Source organism: Castor canadensis, unplaced genomic scaffold (genome assembly GCF_047511655.1).
Source record: "Castor canadensis unplaced genomic scaffold, mCasCan1.hap1v2 HAP1_SCAFFOLD_119, whole genome shotgun sequence".
NCBI lineage: Eukaryota > Metazoa > Chordata > Mammalia > Rodentia > Castoridae > Castor > Castor canadensis.
In genome coordinates, this window is record NW_027395346.1 from 165,459 (window position 1) to 184,796 (window position 19,338).

General features: G+C 41.1%; 1 protein-coding gene across 1 annotated transcript; it reads right to left on the bottom strand.

The window, feature by feature from the left end:
- Positions 1 to 204: 204 nt before the first annotated feature.
- On the bottom strand, positions 205 to 18,764 carry LOC141420316 (uncharacterized; the record flags this gene model as incomplete). Its single annotated transcript, XM_074064593.1, has 4 exons — positions 205 to 2,649; positions 8,807 to 8,951; positions 16,240 to 16,399; positions 18,219 to 18,764. Coding segments are annotated over 3 exons (714 nt in total), but the record flags the coding sequence as incomplete, so codon positions are not given.
- Between the last annotated feature and the right edge of the window lie 574 nt (positions 18,765 to 19,338).

A 19,338-nucleotide genomic window follows, 5' to 3' on the forward strand; every position in this document is an offset into this window, starting at 1 on the left:
GCTCTGAGTTCAAACCCTAGTCCCACCAAAAATAACCAAAAATCATACTGCAAAAGGCACATCAGAAATTCATTGGGGAGAAGCCTACAAGAATAATCTAAAAGAAGAAATGTCCCGTCCTGCAGGACACATCAGCGTGGGTAGCGAACCTAGAAGGGGAAGAATGAAGGGACAAGAGACACGAAGGAGACAGCAAGACAGGAGTTCTGATCAAGCTGCAAAATTTTATTGTTCATACAGGGGTATTTATGTGCTGAGGGAGTGAGGGGTATGAGGAGGTGCAGGCTGGTTGGCTGGTTCTGCTATAGGGTGCCCGTTCGTGCCGGCGGCAAGGTAAACTCCCGGAAGAGAAGCAGGGACGGCCCCATCTTGTGCTGGAGATGGAGAAGTTGGGACAAACAACCGCAAAATGTTCCAGGGCAAGGTCAAGACAGAATGGCTCACAAAGGGAGCCTTGTCTCCGACATTTCCCCCTTATTCTTATACAAACATGACCAGAATATGTCGGCTTATTGAGAGGGGATGACAGAGGCCCAGTTCCTCAGGGTGGAGATCATTTTTGCTTTGTAAGCAAGCGTCCTTGCTAAGTTCTCAAGAGAATCTCCTCGGCATGTTTTTTGAGGAGGCGGATTTTTTAGGAGCATGCCAACCGCCATGCACCAGGGCATGTCATACAGAGGTCTTGGGTCTGGGGATCCTAGGATCCACCCTCCTGCAGTCTTACCTGCACCCTCATTTAGAAAAGCCTTTATGATCACTCTCCCTGGGTGCTGCCTCCCCCAAGCAGAGGGGCCCAGTGGAGGAGGGCCCAATGGGCGATGAGTGGTCAAGAATGTTATATAAGAAGAGGGGGTGGCAGAGAGAAAATTTGGAAACCCAGATGGAGCATTTAGCGAGTTTCTATTGAAAGGAAGGTCTCAGGAGCACGGTCTTCCATATCCAGGCGATGATAATGGACCTGTATAGGCTTAGAGGCTAAAGTGTTAATTTGTTCTTTAATGAATTGTATCAGCCTGTTTATAATGCAGGGCCCTATGATCACAATTAAAAGTAGACCTAGCAAGGGGCCTAATAGTGGAAGAAGGTAGGGTAGAATTCCATTAAGCCCAGTCCAGAGGGGGTTTTCAAATAGCTCCCTTCGTCTCTTTTCTAAATCTTCTTGAAGCTGTTTAATTTTGGTGCGTACTATGCCTGATTTATTGGCATAAAAGCAGCATCTTTCCCCTAAGGCCAAGCAGATACCTCCCTGGTTGGCTGTTAGCAGATCTAAGCCTTGCCTGTTCTGAAGGACCACTTCTGCCAGGGAGTCTATTTGGTCCTGTAAATCCTTAATGGTTCCAGATAGAGTTTGTACATCATTTATAAGTTGTTGAGATAGGCGACGGTAAGAGTGTATAGCCATGCCTAAGCCAGCTGTACCTGTGCCTATAGCTGCTGTTATTCCAAGGCTGGCAAGGAGCGGTAAGGCTTGTATTGCCCGTTTATGTCTTTTAATTAAGGTGTCTAAGCTAGGAATGGGCAGAGGTTCATCTCCTGAGACAACAGTAATATCTGGGAGTAATAAGGCAACAACACAGCCACCAGTCCAATTTGCTGGAAGCCTGGGGAAGGCTGAGTTTCCTCCACACAAAAAAACTGTACCGTTGGGGGGACAAAGAGCTGGGGTGGGTGAGGAATAATTTAGAACTGATGAGCAATTTCTAAAAGAACTAACCCCAACGTCAATATCATAAGAATTATTTTGCATCCTGCCTTGAAGGCATACTGTAGGTGCATCCATAGGCTGTACTTTAAAGGGAAGTCCAGATTGGCAGGTATCCTGATTATTTACGGTGGAGTTAACAGGTATTGCCATGGGCATTATTGCTCCTGTGGTCATGCAAAGCCAGCAATCCTTAGCAAGGGTGGGGTTGGAAGTGTTAAGCAAGGAGAAGGTACTTCCCAAAATATCTAATGTATTGGGATCTAAATCTGGAATCTGAGATTTAGGCAACATTAAGGGGTGATATGTGAGTTCAGGGATTTGGGGTTTTAAAAGCTCGATTATTTGAAGATGTTTGACAGCATCCGTGGGTCCTCCACCGTCAGAGACCCCTGTAGGAGGGCGGGAAGCCGTCTGCATAGCATTTTGCCCAATTTTAACAAGTTTTAAAGTACCATTATCAAAGGGTGCACTTTTGAGAATGTCATTAATCAAGTTCCAATAAGAAAAGGCAGTCACAGGGACCTTTTCGGGGCCAAGAGATTCATAATAGTCTTTTAAAAAGTCTCCGACCCGGAGCCATCTTTTACCATCAATGGTTCCTTCGAGAGGAAACCAAGGACATAAATCTCCTATGTAACAAAATAATGACCTCAAGTCTTTTTTCTTAACACGCGCCCCTCGTGTCTTGAGGGCCTCCTTGAGGCCTGAAAGAAACAAATCATGTGACGACACTGCTTGTCCCAGGGTGGGTCACTCACCGTTCGCCGTCCTCACTCTCCTCCTGGATCTGTCTCTCGGTTGCGTTTGCCGAGGCGATCGCGAACTCTGCTTGGGCCCAAGCCTTCCCAGAGGACGGTGTTCTCCCCGCAATCAAAGGAATAGCTACAGCCACATTGGGCGCCAGATGTCCCGTCCTGCAGGACACATCAGCGTGGGTAGCGAACCTAGAAGGGGAAGAATGAAGGGACAAGAGACACAAAGGAGACAGCAAGACAGGAGTTCTGATCAAGCTGCAAAATTTTATTGTTCATACAGGGGTATTTATGTGCTGAGGGAGTGAGGGGTATGAGGAGGTGCAGGCTGGTTGGCTGGTTCTGCTATAGGGTGCCCGTTCGCGCCGGCGGCAAGGTAAACTCCCGGAAGAGAAGCAGGGACGGCGCCATCTTGTGCTGGAGATGGAGAAGTTGGGACAAACAACCGCAAAATGTTCCAGGGCAAGGTCAAGACAGAATGGCTCACAAAGGGAGCCTTGTCTCCGACAAAGAAATACTACAGGTAGTCAATGAGAATTTTATAGAGATGATACTGGATATGGTCAACCAAAATGTACAGGAGACACTCAAGAAATTCCAAGACAACAAAAATAGAGAATTTGAAAAAGCACAAGAAGAAATAAAAGAAACCATAAAAGCACTGTATAAACACCAAAGTGAAACAAAGAACACGATTAATAAAGAGATAAACGAACTCAGGACAAAAATAGAGAACATTAAAGAGGAAACGACCCAGGATATGGAAAACCTCAGAAAAAAGAATCAAACAGAACTGCAAAACAAAATGGAAGGCCAATCGAGCAGAATACAACAAACAGAAGACAGAATGTCAGAACTCGAGATGAAATGGTAATTAAAGGAAAAAAACCGAACTATTAATTAAACAACCCAAGACCTGTGAAAAGAAAATGCAAGAACTCACTGACTCCATCAAAAGACCAAACTTGAGAATCATGGGCATCGAAAAAGGAGAAGAGGTGCACGCAAAGGGAATGCGCAATATATTCAACAAAATAGTAACAGAAAACTTCCCAAATCTAGAGAAATCTATTCCCATGCAGATGCAAGAGGCCACCAGAACACCAAACAGACCAGACCAAAATAGATCTACCCCACGGCATATTATCATTAAAACAACAGATACAAAGAACCGAGAAAGAATACTGAAGGCTGTAAGAGAGAAAAAACAAATAACATGCAAAGGTAAACCCATCAAAATCACAGCACACTTCTCAACAGAAACATTAAAAGCAAGAAGAGCTTGGGGTGAGATATTCCGGGCACTGAATGAAAATAACTGCAACCTCAGGATACTCTACCCAGCAAAACTATCATTCAAAATAGATGGAGCTATAAAAGTCTTCCATGATAAGCAGAAACTAAAACAATATGTGACCACAAAGCCACCACTACAAAAGATTCTTCAAGGGCTTCTGCACACAGAAGGTGAAACCCAACATAACCATGAAAAGACAGGCAGCACCAAACTACAGGAAAAGAAAAAGCAAGAAAGTAGAGAGTAACCTCAACTTAGGTACACACAATCAAACCTTCAAATAACTAAATGACAGGAATCACCACATACCTATCAGTACTAACACTTAATGTTAACAGACTTAATTCACCCATCAAAAGGCACCATTTGAAGAACTGGATTAAAAAGGAAGGAAGATCCAACAATTTGCTGCTTACAGGAGACCCATCTCACCGACAGAAATAAGCATAGCCTCAGGATGAAAGGCTGGCCCCCCAAAACAGGCAGGAGTGGCAATACTTATCTCTGACAAAGTAGCCTTCAAACCTACATTGATCAAACGAGAAAAAGAAGGACATTCCATACTAATAAAAGGGGAAATAGACCAAAACGAAATAACAATTATCAACCTATATGCACCCACTGTCAATGCACCCAATGTCATCAAACATACCCTGAAGGACCTAAAAGCATACGTTAACTCCAACACAGTGGTTGTGGGAGACTTTAACACCACATTATCATCAACAGATAGGTCATCCAAACAAAAAAATCAATAAAGAAATCCTAGATGTAAAATATACCATAGATCACATGGACCTAGTTGATGTCTACAGAACATTTCATCCAACCTCTACACAACATAGATTCTTCTCAGCAGCCCAAAGAACCTTCTCCAAAATAGATCATATCCTAGGGCACAAAGCAGCCTCAGCAAATATAAGAGAATAGAAATTATACCATGCATTCTATCTCATCACAATGCAATAAAACTAGAACTCAACAACAAAAGTAAAGACAAAAAACATGCAAACAGCTGGAAACAGAATAACTCCCTGCTTAATGAACAATGGGTCATTGAGGAAATAAAGAGAGGAAATTTAAAAGTTCCTGGAAGTCAACGAAAATGAAAACACAACCTACTGGAACCTATGGGACACAGAAAAGGCAGTCCTGAGAGGAAAGTTTATAGCCCAAATCAAAGACCTAATGATACATCTCAAACTCCTAGAAAAACAAGAACAAGCAAATCCCAAAACAAATAGAAGGAGAGAAATAATAAAAATAAGAGCTGAAATCAATGAAATAGAAACCAAAAAAACCATGCAAAGAATTAATGAAACAAAAAGTTGGTTCTTTGAAAAATAAACAACATCGACAGACCCCTGGCAAACCTGACTAAAATGAGGAGAAAAAACCCAAATTAGTAGAATCAGGAATGCAAAAGGGGAGATGACAACAAACACCATCAAAGTCCAGGAAATCATCAGAGACTACTTCGAGAACCTATATTCAAGTAAATTCGAAAATCTTAAAGAAATGGACAGATTTCTAGATACTTACGATCATCCAAAACTGAACCAAGAGGATATTAATCACCTGAATAGATATATAACACAAAATGAAATTGAAGCAGCAATGAAGCGTCTCCCCAGAAAGAAAAGTCCAGGACCTGATGGATTCTCTGCTGAATTCTATCAGACCTTTAAAGAAGAACTGACACCAACCCTCCTTAAACTGTTCAACGAAATAGAAAGGGAAGGAAAACCGTCAAACACATTTTATGAAGCCAGTATTACACTTATCCCAAAACCAGGCAAAGACCTCCAAAAAGGAGAACTACAGGCCAATCTCCTTAATGAACATGATGCAAAAATCCTCAACAAAATAATGGCAAACCGAATTCAACAACACATCAAAAAGATCATTCACCAGGACCAAGTAGGTGTCATCCCAGGAATGCAAGGGTAGTTCAACATACGAAAATCAATAAATGTAATACAGCACATCAACAGAAGCAAAGACAAAAACCACTTGATCATCTCAATAGATGCAGAAAAAGCCTTTGATAAGATCCAACACCATTTCATGATAAAAGCTCTAAGAAAACTAGGACTAGTAGGAAAGTACTTCAACATTATAAAAGCTATATATGACAAATCTACAGCCAGCATTACTTAACGGAGAACAACTGAAACCATTCCCTCTAAAATCAGGAACCAGACAAGGATGCCCACTATCTCCACTCCTATTCAACATAGTACTGGAATTCCTAGCCAGAGCAATTAGGCAAGAAGAAGGAATAAAAGGAATACAAATAGGTAAAGAAACTGTCAAAATATCCCTATTTGCAGATGACATGATCCTATACCTTAAAGACCCAAAAAACTCTACTCAGAAGCTTCAAGACACCATCAATACATAGAGCAAGGTAGCAGGATATAAAATCAACATAGAAAAATCATTAGCATTTCTATACACTAATAATGAAAAAACTGAGCAAGAATATATGAAAACAATTCCATTTACAATAGCCTCAAAAAATCAAATAGCTAGGTGTAAACCTAACAAAACATGTGAACAACCTCTACAAGGAAAACTATAAACTTCTGAAGAAAGAGATTGAAGAAAAATACAGAAAGTGGAGAGATCTCCCATGCTCATGGATTGGTAGAATCAACATAGTAAAAATGTCTATACTCCCCAAAGTAATCTACACGTTTAATGCAATTCCCATCAAAACTCCAATGACATTCATAAAAGAGATTGAAAAAATCTACCATTAAATCTATATGGAAACACAAGAGGCCACGAATAGCCAAGGCAATACTCAGTCAAAAGAACAATGCTGGAGGTATCACAATACCTGACTTCAAACTATATTACAAAGCAATAACAATAAAAACTGCATGGTGTTGGCACAAAAACAGACATGAAGACCAGTGGAACAGAATAGAGGACCCAGATATGAATCCACACAACTATAACCAACTTATCTTTGACAAAGGCGCTAAAAATATACGATGGAGAAAAGACAGCCTCTTCAACAAAAACTGCTGGGAAACTGGTTAGCAGTCTGCAAAAAACTGAAACTAGATCCATGTATATCACCCTATACCAATATTAATTCAAAATGGATCAAGGATCTTAATATCAGACCACAAACTCTAAAGCTGATACAGGAAAGAGTAGGAAATACTCTGAAATTAGTAGGTATAGGTGAGAACTTTCTCAATGGAACCCCAGCAGCACAGCAATTAAGAGACAGCAAAGATAAATGCGACTTCATAAAAAAAAAAAAAAAAAAAAAGCTTCTGCTCAACAAAAGAAATGGTCTCTAAACTGAAAAGAACACCCACAGAGTGGGAGAAAATATTTGCCAGCTACACATCAGACAAAGGACTGATAACCAGAATATATAGAGAACTTAAAAAACTAAATTCTCCCAAAATTAATGAACCAATAAAGAAATGGGCAAGTGAACTAAACAGAACTTTCTCAAAAGAAGAAATTCAAATGGCCGAAAACACATGAAAAAATGCTCACCGTCTCTAGCAATAAAGGAAATGCAAATTAAAACCACGCTAAGATTTCACGCCTCACCCCTGTTAGAATATCCATCATCAGCAACACCACCAACAACAGGTGTTGGCGAGGATGCGGGGAAAAAGGAACCCTCTTACACCGTTGGTGGGGATGTAGACTAGTACAACCACTCTGGAAAAAAATTTGGAGGCTACTTAAAAAGCTAGACATCGATCTACCATTTGATCCAGCAATACCACTCTTAGGGATATACCCAAAAGACTGTGACGCAGGTGACTCCAGAGGCACCTGCACACCCATGTTTACTGCGGCACTATTCACAATAGCCAAGTTATGGAAACAGCCAAGATGCCCCACCACTGACCAATGGATTAAGAAAATGTGGTATCTATACACAATGGAATTTTATGCAGCCATGAAGAAGAACGAAATGTTATCATTCGCTGGTAAATGGATGGAACTGGAGAACATCATTCTGAGTGAGGTTACCCTGGCCCAAAAGACCAAAAATCGTATGTTCTCCCTCATATGTGGACATTAGACCAAGGGCAAACACAACAATGGGATTACACTATGAGCACATGATAAAAGCGAGAGCACACAAGGGAGGGGTGAGGATAGGTAAGACACCTAAAAAAATTAGCTAACATTTGCTGCCCTTAACGCAGAGAAACTAAAGCAGATACCTTAAAGCAACTGAGGCCAATAGGAAAAGGGGAACAGGTACTAGAGAAAAGGGTAGATCAAAAAAGAATTAACCTAGAAGGTAACACCCACGCACAGGAAATCAATGTGAGTCAATGCCCTGTATAGCTATCCTTATCTCAACCAGCAAAAACCCTTGTTCCTTCCTATTATTGCTTATACTCTCTCTACAACAAAATTAGCAATAAGGGCAAAATAGTTTCTGCTGAGTATTGTGGGGGTGGGGGGAGAGGGAGGGGGTAGAGTGAGTGGTAAGGGAGGGGGTGGGGGCAGGGGGGAGAAATGACCCAAGCCTTGTATGCACATATGAATAATAAAAAAAAAGACTGGCTTTTATCCTCTTAATAACATTACCACCATTACTACTCAGCCTACAAACATCTAAGTCTACAAAATTGTCCATATCTCTTCATGGTATCGAGAAAGTGGTAAAAGCCAATAAAGAACAAGGCTACAAAGAAAAACACAGCTTGGTGGATGACAGTTTCCTCAGGAATAATGTGAACATCAGCACAGAGGAGGAAATGGGGGGACTGAACTTCAGGGTGCTGAATGTTATATTTCCATCTGGGTATTTACACTCGATATACTAACTTCTCAATAAATTCCACTGTAAAATTTCAGAGATGATGCTCATCCTAAAAAAACTTGGCCACGGAACAAAACAGATTTCTGTATGTCTTTTTGTCACACAACTCCTGAGGAAAGAGACAGCTTTACGCATTCATAAAACTCAAAATGTGATAAGAGAGCAATTTCTGACACTAACTGTACAGGACAGCCAAGCGATGGACACCACAAATATGAAGGCATGGCACACACAAGTATATCCACAAACTTGAAGCTCCAGCTACAAAAGTCTCATCTCCTCTCTCCTCCAGCAGGAAGGGCAGCTGTGAGTGAAGGTACTGGCAAGAAGAAGTCGGCCCTGTTCCTCCAAGATCCTGATGAAATTTTTGTCAGCGTCCTGTTAAAAAAATGAAAAATTTAGTCATTAAAACATCCTGCGATACTTAGTAACAATGTAATTTCATTATTAAAATCTGACATTTTGTTTCGGATAGAAGACACAAATAACACATGTCATTTAAAAGTAATGTGTTGAGGCTGCTAGGGCCGTGACCCAGGGGGAGAGGACTGCCCAGCACGCCCAAGGCCCAGGGATCGATCCCCAGCTGCAGGTAAAAATATTGCTGCCCAAGGAAACCCAGAGTAAAAGCACAAAGATCCGTATTATAAAATGGTCACAGCAACTTTATCATAAAAAAACGGACAACTCTATAACGTGTAGCAAAAGATCTGCCTTGTAATCCTAGCTACTCAGGAAGCAGAGATAGGGAGGATTAGTTCAGTTAGCATGACCCTATCTCAAAAACACCCAACACAAAACAGATCTGTCTGCGTGCCTCAAGTGTTAGACTGCCTGCTTGCAAGGGTGAGGCCCTGAGTTCAAACCCCAGAACCACCAAAACATAAAAATAACATTAAGAAAGAATGCAGAAATTGTAGACCATTTGCTGTTTTATAAAAACACTGTATGGAAGGTGGTAAACAAACTCAAGGTTACCCACATCACATGGAGAATCTTTAAGACATGTTCAACACACAAGGTAAGGTACAGAGGAGCAGTGATTTTAAAAACATGCAGAATGTAAATTCTGAGATACTTATGTAGATAATGACAGTATACAAGTAGATGTGGGAATGAACACCAAATTCAACATGGGGATAACTTTCAGGATGTGACACAGGCCACAAATAAGCACATGAACATAGGTAAAACACAGAGGGCAGAGACCACAAGTGATACGGCTCAAGGGCTAACTCTACCAAACTCTGAGCATGGCTCTTCCTTCTACACAACTACTTCTGCTCACCATCCCTAAAGGATCCCAGCTGTCCCCCTCAACAGAGACTCCTGACCTAGGCCTATGCCACATACCAGCATGAAATAGCCAAAGATTCCCCATTTCAAAAAAGATTTCAGGGCCTCTAGTCATTTAAGTGACGTTAGCAACAGATAACGTGCAGTTAAGTGCTAGTGGTGGGCATATGCACAGAGAACCTAAAATGCATGATTCTTCAGAGTCACCTAGAGAAAAACACTTAAAAGGCCTCTGTTACGATCAAAGTAGCCCTCCGAGCTCATGGGATAATGCAAGATATTTTTGAGTAGAGAAAATACCACAAGACAAAGCCGGTTAAACCAGGCAGTAAGTACTAAGATATAAAAAGTGAGCTGGGCACCGGTGGCTTATGCCTAGCTACTCATGAGGTAGAGATCAGGAGGATCACAGTTTGAAGCCAGCCCAGGCAAACAGTTCTCAAGACCGTACCTTGAAAAAAACCCAATACAATCAGGGCTGGCATAGTGGCTCAAGTGGTAGAACACCTGTTTAATAAACATGAGGCTCTGAGTTCAAACCCTAGTCCCACCAAAAATAACCAAAAATCATACTGCAAAAGGCACATCAGAAATTCATTGGGGAGAAGCCTACAAGAATAATCTAAAAGAAGAAATACTACAGGTAGTCAATGAGAATTTTATAGAGATGATACTGGATATGGTCAACCAAAATGTACAGGAGACACTCAAGAAATTCCAAGCATTATATGCTTAGACTACACTAAACTGACAAAAAAATACCTTATTTTATTCAATGAATTATCTTTAACTACTTTAACTGTTTTTACAGTTTTTAAATTTTTTTTACATAAAATGAACACATCATTCAGCTACACAAAAAATATTTTCTTTCTTTATATTTTTATTCCATAAGCCATTTTCTATTTTTAATTTTTTGGACCCTTTTGGTTAAAAACTAAGATGAAAGCAGACACATTAGCCTAGCCCAGTGTCAGGACCTCAATATCATTATCCTCCACCTCCACATCTTGTCCCACTGGCAGGACTTTAGGGGCAGTAACAAGCATGTAGCAGTCTCCTAGGACAACAGTGCCTTCTTCTGGAATTCCTTCTAAGGACCTGCCTGAGGCTCATCCTGAGAAGGGGCCAGTCTTCTCAGAAATATGTCCATGGTCATTTGCTTCATTTATTTCTTTTTTCTCATCAATTTGCTAGTAAGGAGATGATGAACCATGAGCATTCATGATTTACCTCTTCCCTTTGTTGTGGGGAAGGGAGGTTATTGGGGTTTGACTGCAGGGTCTCACACTTGCTAGGCCAGTGCTTTACCACTTGAGACACAACCCTGACCCTTTTTTCTTTTAGTTACTTTTGAGATAAGGTCTTGTGCTTTTGCCCAGGGCTGACCTTGGACTACATTCCTTCTACCTCTGCTTCCCATGTAGCTGGGATTACAGGCATACTACACCATTCTCAATTTGTTCTTTGAGATACTGCTAACTTGCCCCGGTAACACTGTGCTGGCCTCAAACCACAATCTTCCTATATCTGCTTTCCTCCCAAATACCAGGGATTATAGGCACAACACCCAGCCATGAACATTCTTTATTAATAACGATCTTTCAGTGATAGCATGCATGTTTTCAAACTTTTTAAAGTTTTTGTTGAGGTTTGCAAACCATTCACTTGAGCTGGGGGTATAACTCAGCAGTAGAGCAGTTGCCCAGGATAAGCAAAGCCCTGGAGGAGAAAGACAAGCAGGAGGTGGGAAGAAGGACAGAGGAAAACGAGAAGGGAGGAGGAGGAGAAGAGGAGCAGCAGCAGCAACAGCAGCAGGAGGAAGAACCCTACTTCTAAACCCTTCATTGTAAATTCTTGGGAGCTCTTCTCTTCTTACTGTGCAATTTCCTTTGCTCTTGCTTCTTCAGCTATGTTCCTCTTCCAGTTCCAGCAAGTCAGGAACCACCTCTAGCAGCTCCTCAATGTCATCCACATCCACCTTAAAGTTGTTTGACATCTCAACCACCACCTGGATTTCTGCATCCTCCTCACCTTTGATAAGTCCGCTGAAGTCATGGACAAATCTCCTTAGTGTCTACTTCAAGAAACAGATGCCATTAATTCACTTCTTGGGGACATGGCCTCAAGCCCAAGCAAGGTTCTTGATGGAGTTATATATGCAATCCTTGGAGAAATGCATCAGTGTTTCCTCAGCTGCAATAGCCTGGACAGAGGTCCTCCTTGGTTAGTAGTCCTTAAAAATTGCTATAACTCCTCAATCTACTGGTTGTCCCAGAGAGAAGGTGTGGAAGAAGAAGCATCATTTTGATATTGAGATGAACATCACCAATAAAAGAAGGGTACATGAGAACATTATCAACAACAAACAACATCTTGAAAGGCATGCTGTTTTCAAAGAGTATTTCTCCATTTAACTGCCACAGCAATTCAGGAGATCATTCTGAATCATCCATGGTCTCTTATTGCTCCTGTAGGTCACTGGCAGTGTGTATTTACTCATGCGCTTGAAAGCCATGAGCGTCTCACTGTGACAGATCACAAAGGGTTTCAATTTATAGTCTATAACATTGCCCCAAGCAAGATTGGTATCCTGTCCTTAAAAGCTTTCAGACCTGGCATTGACTTGGTCACTTACAGATCAAAGATCTTTCCAGTATTCATTTCCAGAATCTGGATGTTTCATCCACATTGAAGATTTGCTCTGACAAATAATTTTCCTCCACAATTATCTTACCTACTTTCCAAACATTCTTCAGCAGCCTAACCACTCATTTTCACACATGTAATGAATAATGATTCTTGAATCATTCAAACCACTCACAAGTAACAATAAATTCAACATCACAGTTGGGTCCAAGCTTTTCTTTCAATTTCACAAACAAATGCTATGCTTTGGCCGTGATTCTCATGCTGTGGTGAAGGATATGCTTCTGTCCCAGGTCATTAGAAGTTTCTCCATACATGATGTAGGCCTTTCTCAAGTTTTTGTCAGTCTCATTGCCTTCAATGAAGCAGAATGTTTAACAGGCTCCCATAACTTGTTCTTATTCTTCAGGAGAATAGACTATGATGTAATGAGACATCCCTGACTAATGTGCAATAATCATCACTAATTTTCCACCTTTGTAGTCCTTAAGTCACTTTTAATCTCATTTCCAAGCCATTTAGTCCATGTGACCTATTACGGTCAAAATTAGCAGTAGATTTTGATGATGTCAGATTAAATCAACACAAGAAAATATGATGCAACCAAGAGACGTGATAAACACAAAATGCATGGAGCCACTACTAGTGTAGCATGACATACTGTTTTACAGTAAACTATTCTTAATACAAATAGAAAGGACACGTTATAACTAAACAAAGTACACTATAGTAAATGCAAAAAGCAGAAACAGATTTGTCTGCTATTGTTATCAGTTATGTGATATACACAAATCTATGTGCTATACTTTTATAAGATAGCATCACCACAAACATGTAATGTGTTGCACATTATAGATACTACAATGTCATTAAGCTATACCAACTTTTAAGCTCCTTTAATCTTATGGGAACACAGTAATATATGTGGTCCATTGTTGATCAAAAGGTCACTATGCAGCATATGACTATTTCAATATTATCTACCATTAACCATTGCTATGTGTTATCAGTGTGAATTAATTCACTAGACTACTTTTCTCATTAACAAGCTTTAGAAACTATAAATAGCACAAAAATGCACTGATTCCTGAAGATGGGGAAAATCTTAAAAAGGAGATGGCAAACAACAAAAGCATATTTAGCTTCCTTTAACATTTTAGCCAGAGCCAGCAGCTTTGTGTGTATAAATCACAATTATATAATCCCCTATTCTAGGCATTTAAGCAAACAAATACACAGTTGTCCTTTTAAGTCAAACAGATTACTTGGTAGAATTCCTGCTACCCAGGAAGTCATTCCACACATCCCCTTCAGTCCTAGGATTCTATATACAACAAACACACATTCATTGATATCCCTCTAAAGTCAAACCAAAAATAACATTCAATCAGAAACAGCAGGGCTGGTACCATGGCTCAAGTGCCTTCCTGGCAAGCATAAGGTCCTGAGTTCAAACCACAGGCCTGTCAAAAAAAAATTGAAGTGAGAAATAATGGAGGACTTGAGAAGTGGCTCAAGTGGTAGAGCACCTGCCTAGCAAATGTGAGTACCTGAGTTCAAGCACCAGTACCACCAAAAAGAAAAAGAAAAGAAATAATGGAAATCATCTGGTACTTTGGAAACAAGGCAGGCTGTGAAACAGCTTGAGTAAATTACTGCATCTATTTGAGCCTGCCTCCAAGTAGCAAAATGGCCTTCTTTTCCATGAAGAGATGCTAAAGGCATTAAAAATATAAAGCAAAAATAAAACTCATAACATTTGGCCTTACCAAACACACACACACTACAGAAGTAGTAGCTAAGTTCAACACAAGAATGAAAGCAAAAACAACATCAATACGCATGGCAGTAAATAATGACTAACATTTCTCTCATTCTGTAAAATGTGTATGAGAAAAACATGCATTTAATGAGTTACAAATTTTCTAACTAAAATCAGCTGGCATAAACCATAATCGAGAAAGTATTAAGTTAATATGAATAAAACAGTTCCACAAATATCAATGAATGATTCTTATAAGCAAATCAAATACCAGGCAGAAGGAATATTCACGTATAGACAATTCAAACACTATATATCAGAAAACTGAATAAATGTAAAGCACATTTTAACATAATCCATACCACAAAACTGATTCTTGGACTCAGGGTATAGCTAATTGGTAGAGCACATGCGTGAGGCCCTGGGCTCAATTCCCAGTAAATACACATATATTTTTCATGTTACATATGAAACAATTTTAAACACTTAAAAAGTCTTACCATACAAGAAAACTGATGCACTTTAGCAAACCTCACATCTACAGCCAGAAATTCATATTGGCTCACCTGCTTAGTAAAATAAACTTTTTAAAGAATTTTAGAAAAATAGGTCTCCAAAACTTGTATCTCAAGCTGGGTCTTCTTCTCAACTCAGATCCATATGTACAACTACCTAAGGATATTTCTTATAAGTCACAGACGCCTCAAATATGACACCTCAAACTGAACTCATCATACTCTGCAGCCTAATGCTCTTCCTATACTCACTGCTGCAGTAAATGTCACCAGAATTCATTCAGTTTCCCAAGGCGGGCATTAGAGAATTCATTTTTATTCATCGCACAAATATTTATTAAATCCTAATGATAGGCATGAACACAACAGTGTCTAGAAATTATGCAGACTTCAATCTCTCTGAAGCCCAGTAAATCTTACCCATTATACCTCCTTTACAACTCCTGAATCCATTTCCATCCCTTATGTCCCATTTACACTACTCTACTACCAGTCCTCATTTCTCAACTGAATTACTACAATAGCTGTAACTGACCACCAGGCTTCCAAGTTCACTCTCCAAATCATCATCCAAACTGCTGCCTATCTGACCACTTCACTTTTCTTTTTCTGTATCCCATAATTTTCTCAAATTAACGAATCAATTTTCCTAACCGCCCATGAAATTTTAAAATTCTGTCACTATCTTTAGATGAAAAAGTTTGCTGAAGTCTATAACACTAGTTTACCATAGTACCTAAAGCAGTAGTACTGGAAATCCCTGATTTATTAATGAAAACAATAAAGATTTATTATAGATAAAATTACCAAATGAGTAGTGCTTGACAGTAGTCTTTGACATAAAGCGAAAAACATCCTTGCATATAAAATCAAGAAAATACATGAGTTCACAAAAGTGTTCGGTTGTTTTTGTGTGTGTGTGGTATTGGGGTTTGAACTCAGGACCTACAACTTGAGCCACTCCACCAATCCTTTTTCGTGACAGGTTTTTTTCTGAGATAGGGTCCTGAAGATATTTGCCCAGGCTGTCTTCAAATGGCAATCCTCCTGATTTCTGCCTCCTGAGTAGCTAGGATTACCACCAGCACGTGGCAGTACTGTCTTCTTAAGAAAGGATTCAATACTGTAGTACTCTCCAGGGTACTACACTTCTCTATTAACAGAAGCTTGAAATAATGCCTGCTATATGGCACTCAGTAAATATTTATTAAAGGAATTAAACTACTTCTTAATCATGTTTAACCACGTCTTTTACTAATCTCCATAGACCTTCATCATAAAAAATACACTTAAAGCCAGATGTGATTGAGCACACCTATAATCCCAACACTTGGGAGACTGAGGTAAGAGGATCACAAGTTCCAGGCCAACCTGAGCTTTAGGGGAAAATAATCTCAAAAACAAAAAGGCTGGTCCAGGGGGTCCCACTTGGAGTCTTACCTACCTGAAAGGCAGTCATTGGGAGGATCACAGTTCAAGACCATCTGGGGCAAAACAATGCTAGACCTCATCTCAACCAATAAAAGCTGGACATGGTGGCAGGCATCTGTCATCACAGAAACACAGGAAGCAGAAAGGGTATATAGGAGGATCACTGTCCACGGCTGCCTAGACAAAATGTGAGAGAACCTATTAAAAAAAAAAGTAAAAATAAATAACTGAATAAATAACAAAAAGGGCTGGGGGTACAACTCAAGTGATAGAGTACCTACTTACCAAGTGTGAGGACCTGATTTCAAACCCCAGTAACTCCTCCACAAAAACATATATATATGTATATTATTCATCTATATAAAATATTGTACAAAGAACAAACGTCAACTGATTTTCTCATTTATTTTTAAAACTCTTTATAAACATTGGCAAACTAAAGAGCAAGCCAAGGAAGAGAAAAAGGCATACTGACACTTGTTAATCAAGCCTAGGGATTCCCTGGTTTTCTCCTGCCCGTGTACAGCCTAAACATGACCTGTCCATCAGATATCAAGAGCCCAAAACTCAGGTACAAGGATGTGTAGGTTACTTTACACCACCCACTACTCCACTGCCATTCCCTCACCACATAGACTGTATGACAAATGAAGCAGATGTCGGCTTTTTTTCTAGAAGAGCTTAAACTCGAAATTAGTTTTTTAAAAAATCGTAGCCAATAATACCAACCAAAGTGTTTTTGGAAGTCCTGAAATGTTCTATTTTTTCTTCCTTTTCACTTCGGAAGACCCTTCTTCATGTTTCATGTTAAATTAAAAAATGACATTTTAACCAATCATACAGGTATTCTGACTTCATAACAGTGTTAACATTTCATATTAAATACTCTGAACATGAACACACAACAGGAAACTATTCTACTTTTACTCCAATATTATATTTCCTTGTTTAAAGTTTAAAAACAAGAAGTAATAAATCCAAGATAGAACCCCAATTTTCAAAGTAAGATCTTACAAAAGTTTCAAAAATCACTGTCCTATGGAAAGAGGATGAGGTGGGAGTCAGAGGACTCAGGAGGAAAAAGTCTATCTTTAAAACATACTCAAAGTGTGGCCTAGAAAAACTTTTTCTATCAAACTGCTGGGTCCTTGCTGGCACGAAGGGTGCCTTACTTTCTTTTCTAGTCCGGGCACTCTGGACACTTTACCAAATAAAACTAGCCTTACAAACTCTTGAGATATTAGAGAAACAGTACAGTATACAGATTAAGGGACTGTAAATGAGTCTAATGGCCTGGCTGAGTCACAGCTCTGACTTTGGACAAGTTACCCTTACTTTTAGAGCTGTGGTCTTTTATTCTCCCATCTGTAAAGTGGGACTATAAAGACTTTACGTAAAAGGTTTTTGATGATTCAATGAGATACCATACGCATACAATCCACATACCACTCAACTTAACACAAGAAAACTATCCTGGTTGATTTGTCTGTACTTAGTTTTGTCTAGGTAAACTACATCAGCTGAAACTTTACTCTTAGACCTTACAAAACCACCATCGCTTTGCAAGAAATCTTGCCTTTAACACTCCTGTCAACAGTAAGTCCAGTGGGGGAGTCAGGACAATTAATGCTCTCCCGAAGGCAATCACTTTTCTTTACCTCTTTTGACCAAAACACAGTTTCCGCTGAGTGTCGCGCACTGGGAGCCATGAGAACCCAAGCAAATCAAGCAAGCTAGGAGACCAGGAAGCTCAAGGCTTCCTTCCCTCCTGAGGTGAAGCGACCCTGCGTGAAGCACCCGCGGGGGCCCCGGGGCTGTGCTCCCAGGCAGCTGACGAGGCTCCTGGCCCAGCTAGCCAACGCCTGGTCCTTCCCGCCAGCCCCGGCCGCGCAGCGCCAGTCCACCTAGCTTCCTCCACGTCCCCACCGGGCCCACTCCACCACCGGGTCCCCTACCGCAGGCGCCGCAGCCCTTCCGGGCCCCCTGACTCACCCGCGATGCAGGTCCGGGGCTCCGCGCGATGCCAGCAAGGGTCGGAAAGGACTCAGGGAGGATTTGGATTCGCCAAGGCAGAGGGCAGCCTAGGAAGAGAAGCCTGTGCGACGCCCGCCTGGGCCCACGCGGCTGCACCCCCAAACCCACCGGGAAAAGGTACCGCCCACCTGGGCCCGGCCTGCGAGGCGGGACCCAGCTCCGAACTCGGCCCAGTGCCAGGCGGCCCAGACCTCTCTGCTGGTCTCGGGAGACCGCGAGTGCCGCCGCCCAACCCGGGCCCCGCAGCTCTGCATGCGCGCATTCCCTCCACCTGCCGCCGCAGTTCAGCTCCTGGCAAGAACCCGCGGTAGCCGAGGAAGCGGAGGAAAGGAGGTGTCCACGCACACGCTGCGGCTCTGCGCCGCGACCGCCGAGCAGGTCACGCGAGGGCGCTGGCGCTTGGGTTGCGTCACTCGAGCCCCGCCCAGAAACCTGCCGAGCCCCGCCCTCCTCCCTCTCCTTGCAGTGGGGGCGGAGCCTGGACCACTGGGTTATAGTAACTGGCTAATTTCAGAATCACCTTGCTTCCTACCAAAAGTGGATGTTAATGGCCTTCCGGATAGCAGGGGACAGATAAGGCCACTTAGGAAAAGGACGCTAACAAAAATGAGACTCAGGTGGGCGACATAAAATGAGTGCACAGAATAGAAGGAAATGCTTTTAATAAAATAAAGGGAACTTGATTGTGTAAAATTCTGACACACTGAATCTCTCAAATAGTATCATTTATTATTGTTGTTGTATTAATGAAAGTGGCTTGACGCTCACGATTTTTAAAAAGAAATGCTCTTAATATTATTCAGCAGGTGCACCAAGGCAGACAGCTTTCTGGAATTAGAGGTTTATCCAAGATACTTCTTTGTGCACTTCTTGTGAACAAACTTCACCAGAAAGAGAAAATTGGGAAACTGCATTAGCTCTGGGGAAGATTTCACGTTGCTTGGAACAGATGTGAAATGCACATAAGACAATTAGTAATGCAAACAGTGATCCACTAATTATAACAGGGACTCATTAATCCTCCCAAACCCATTATTCTCCATTCACAATTTCAATAATTAAAATCTTAAGGCTCAGG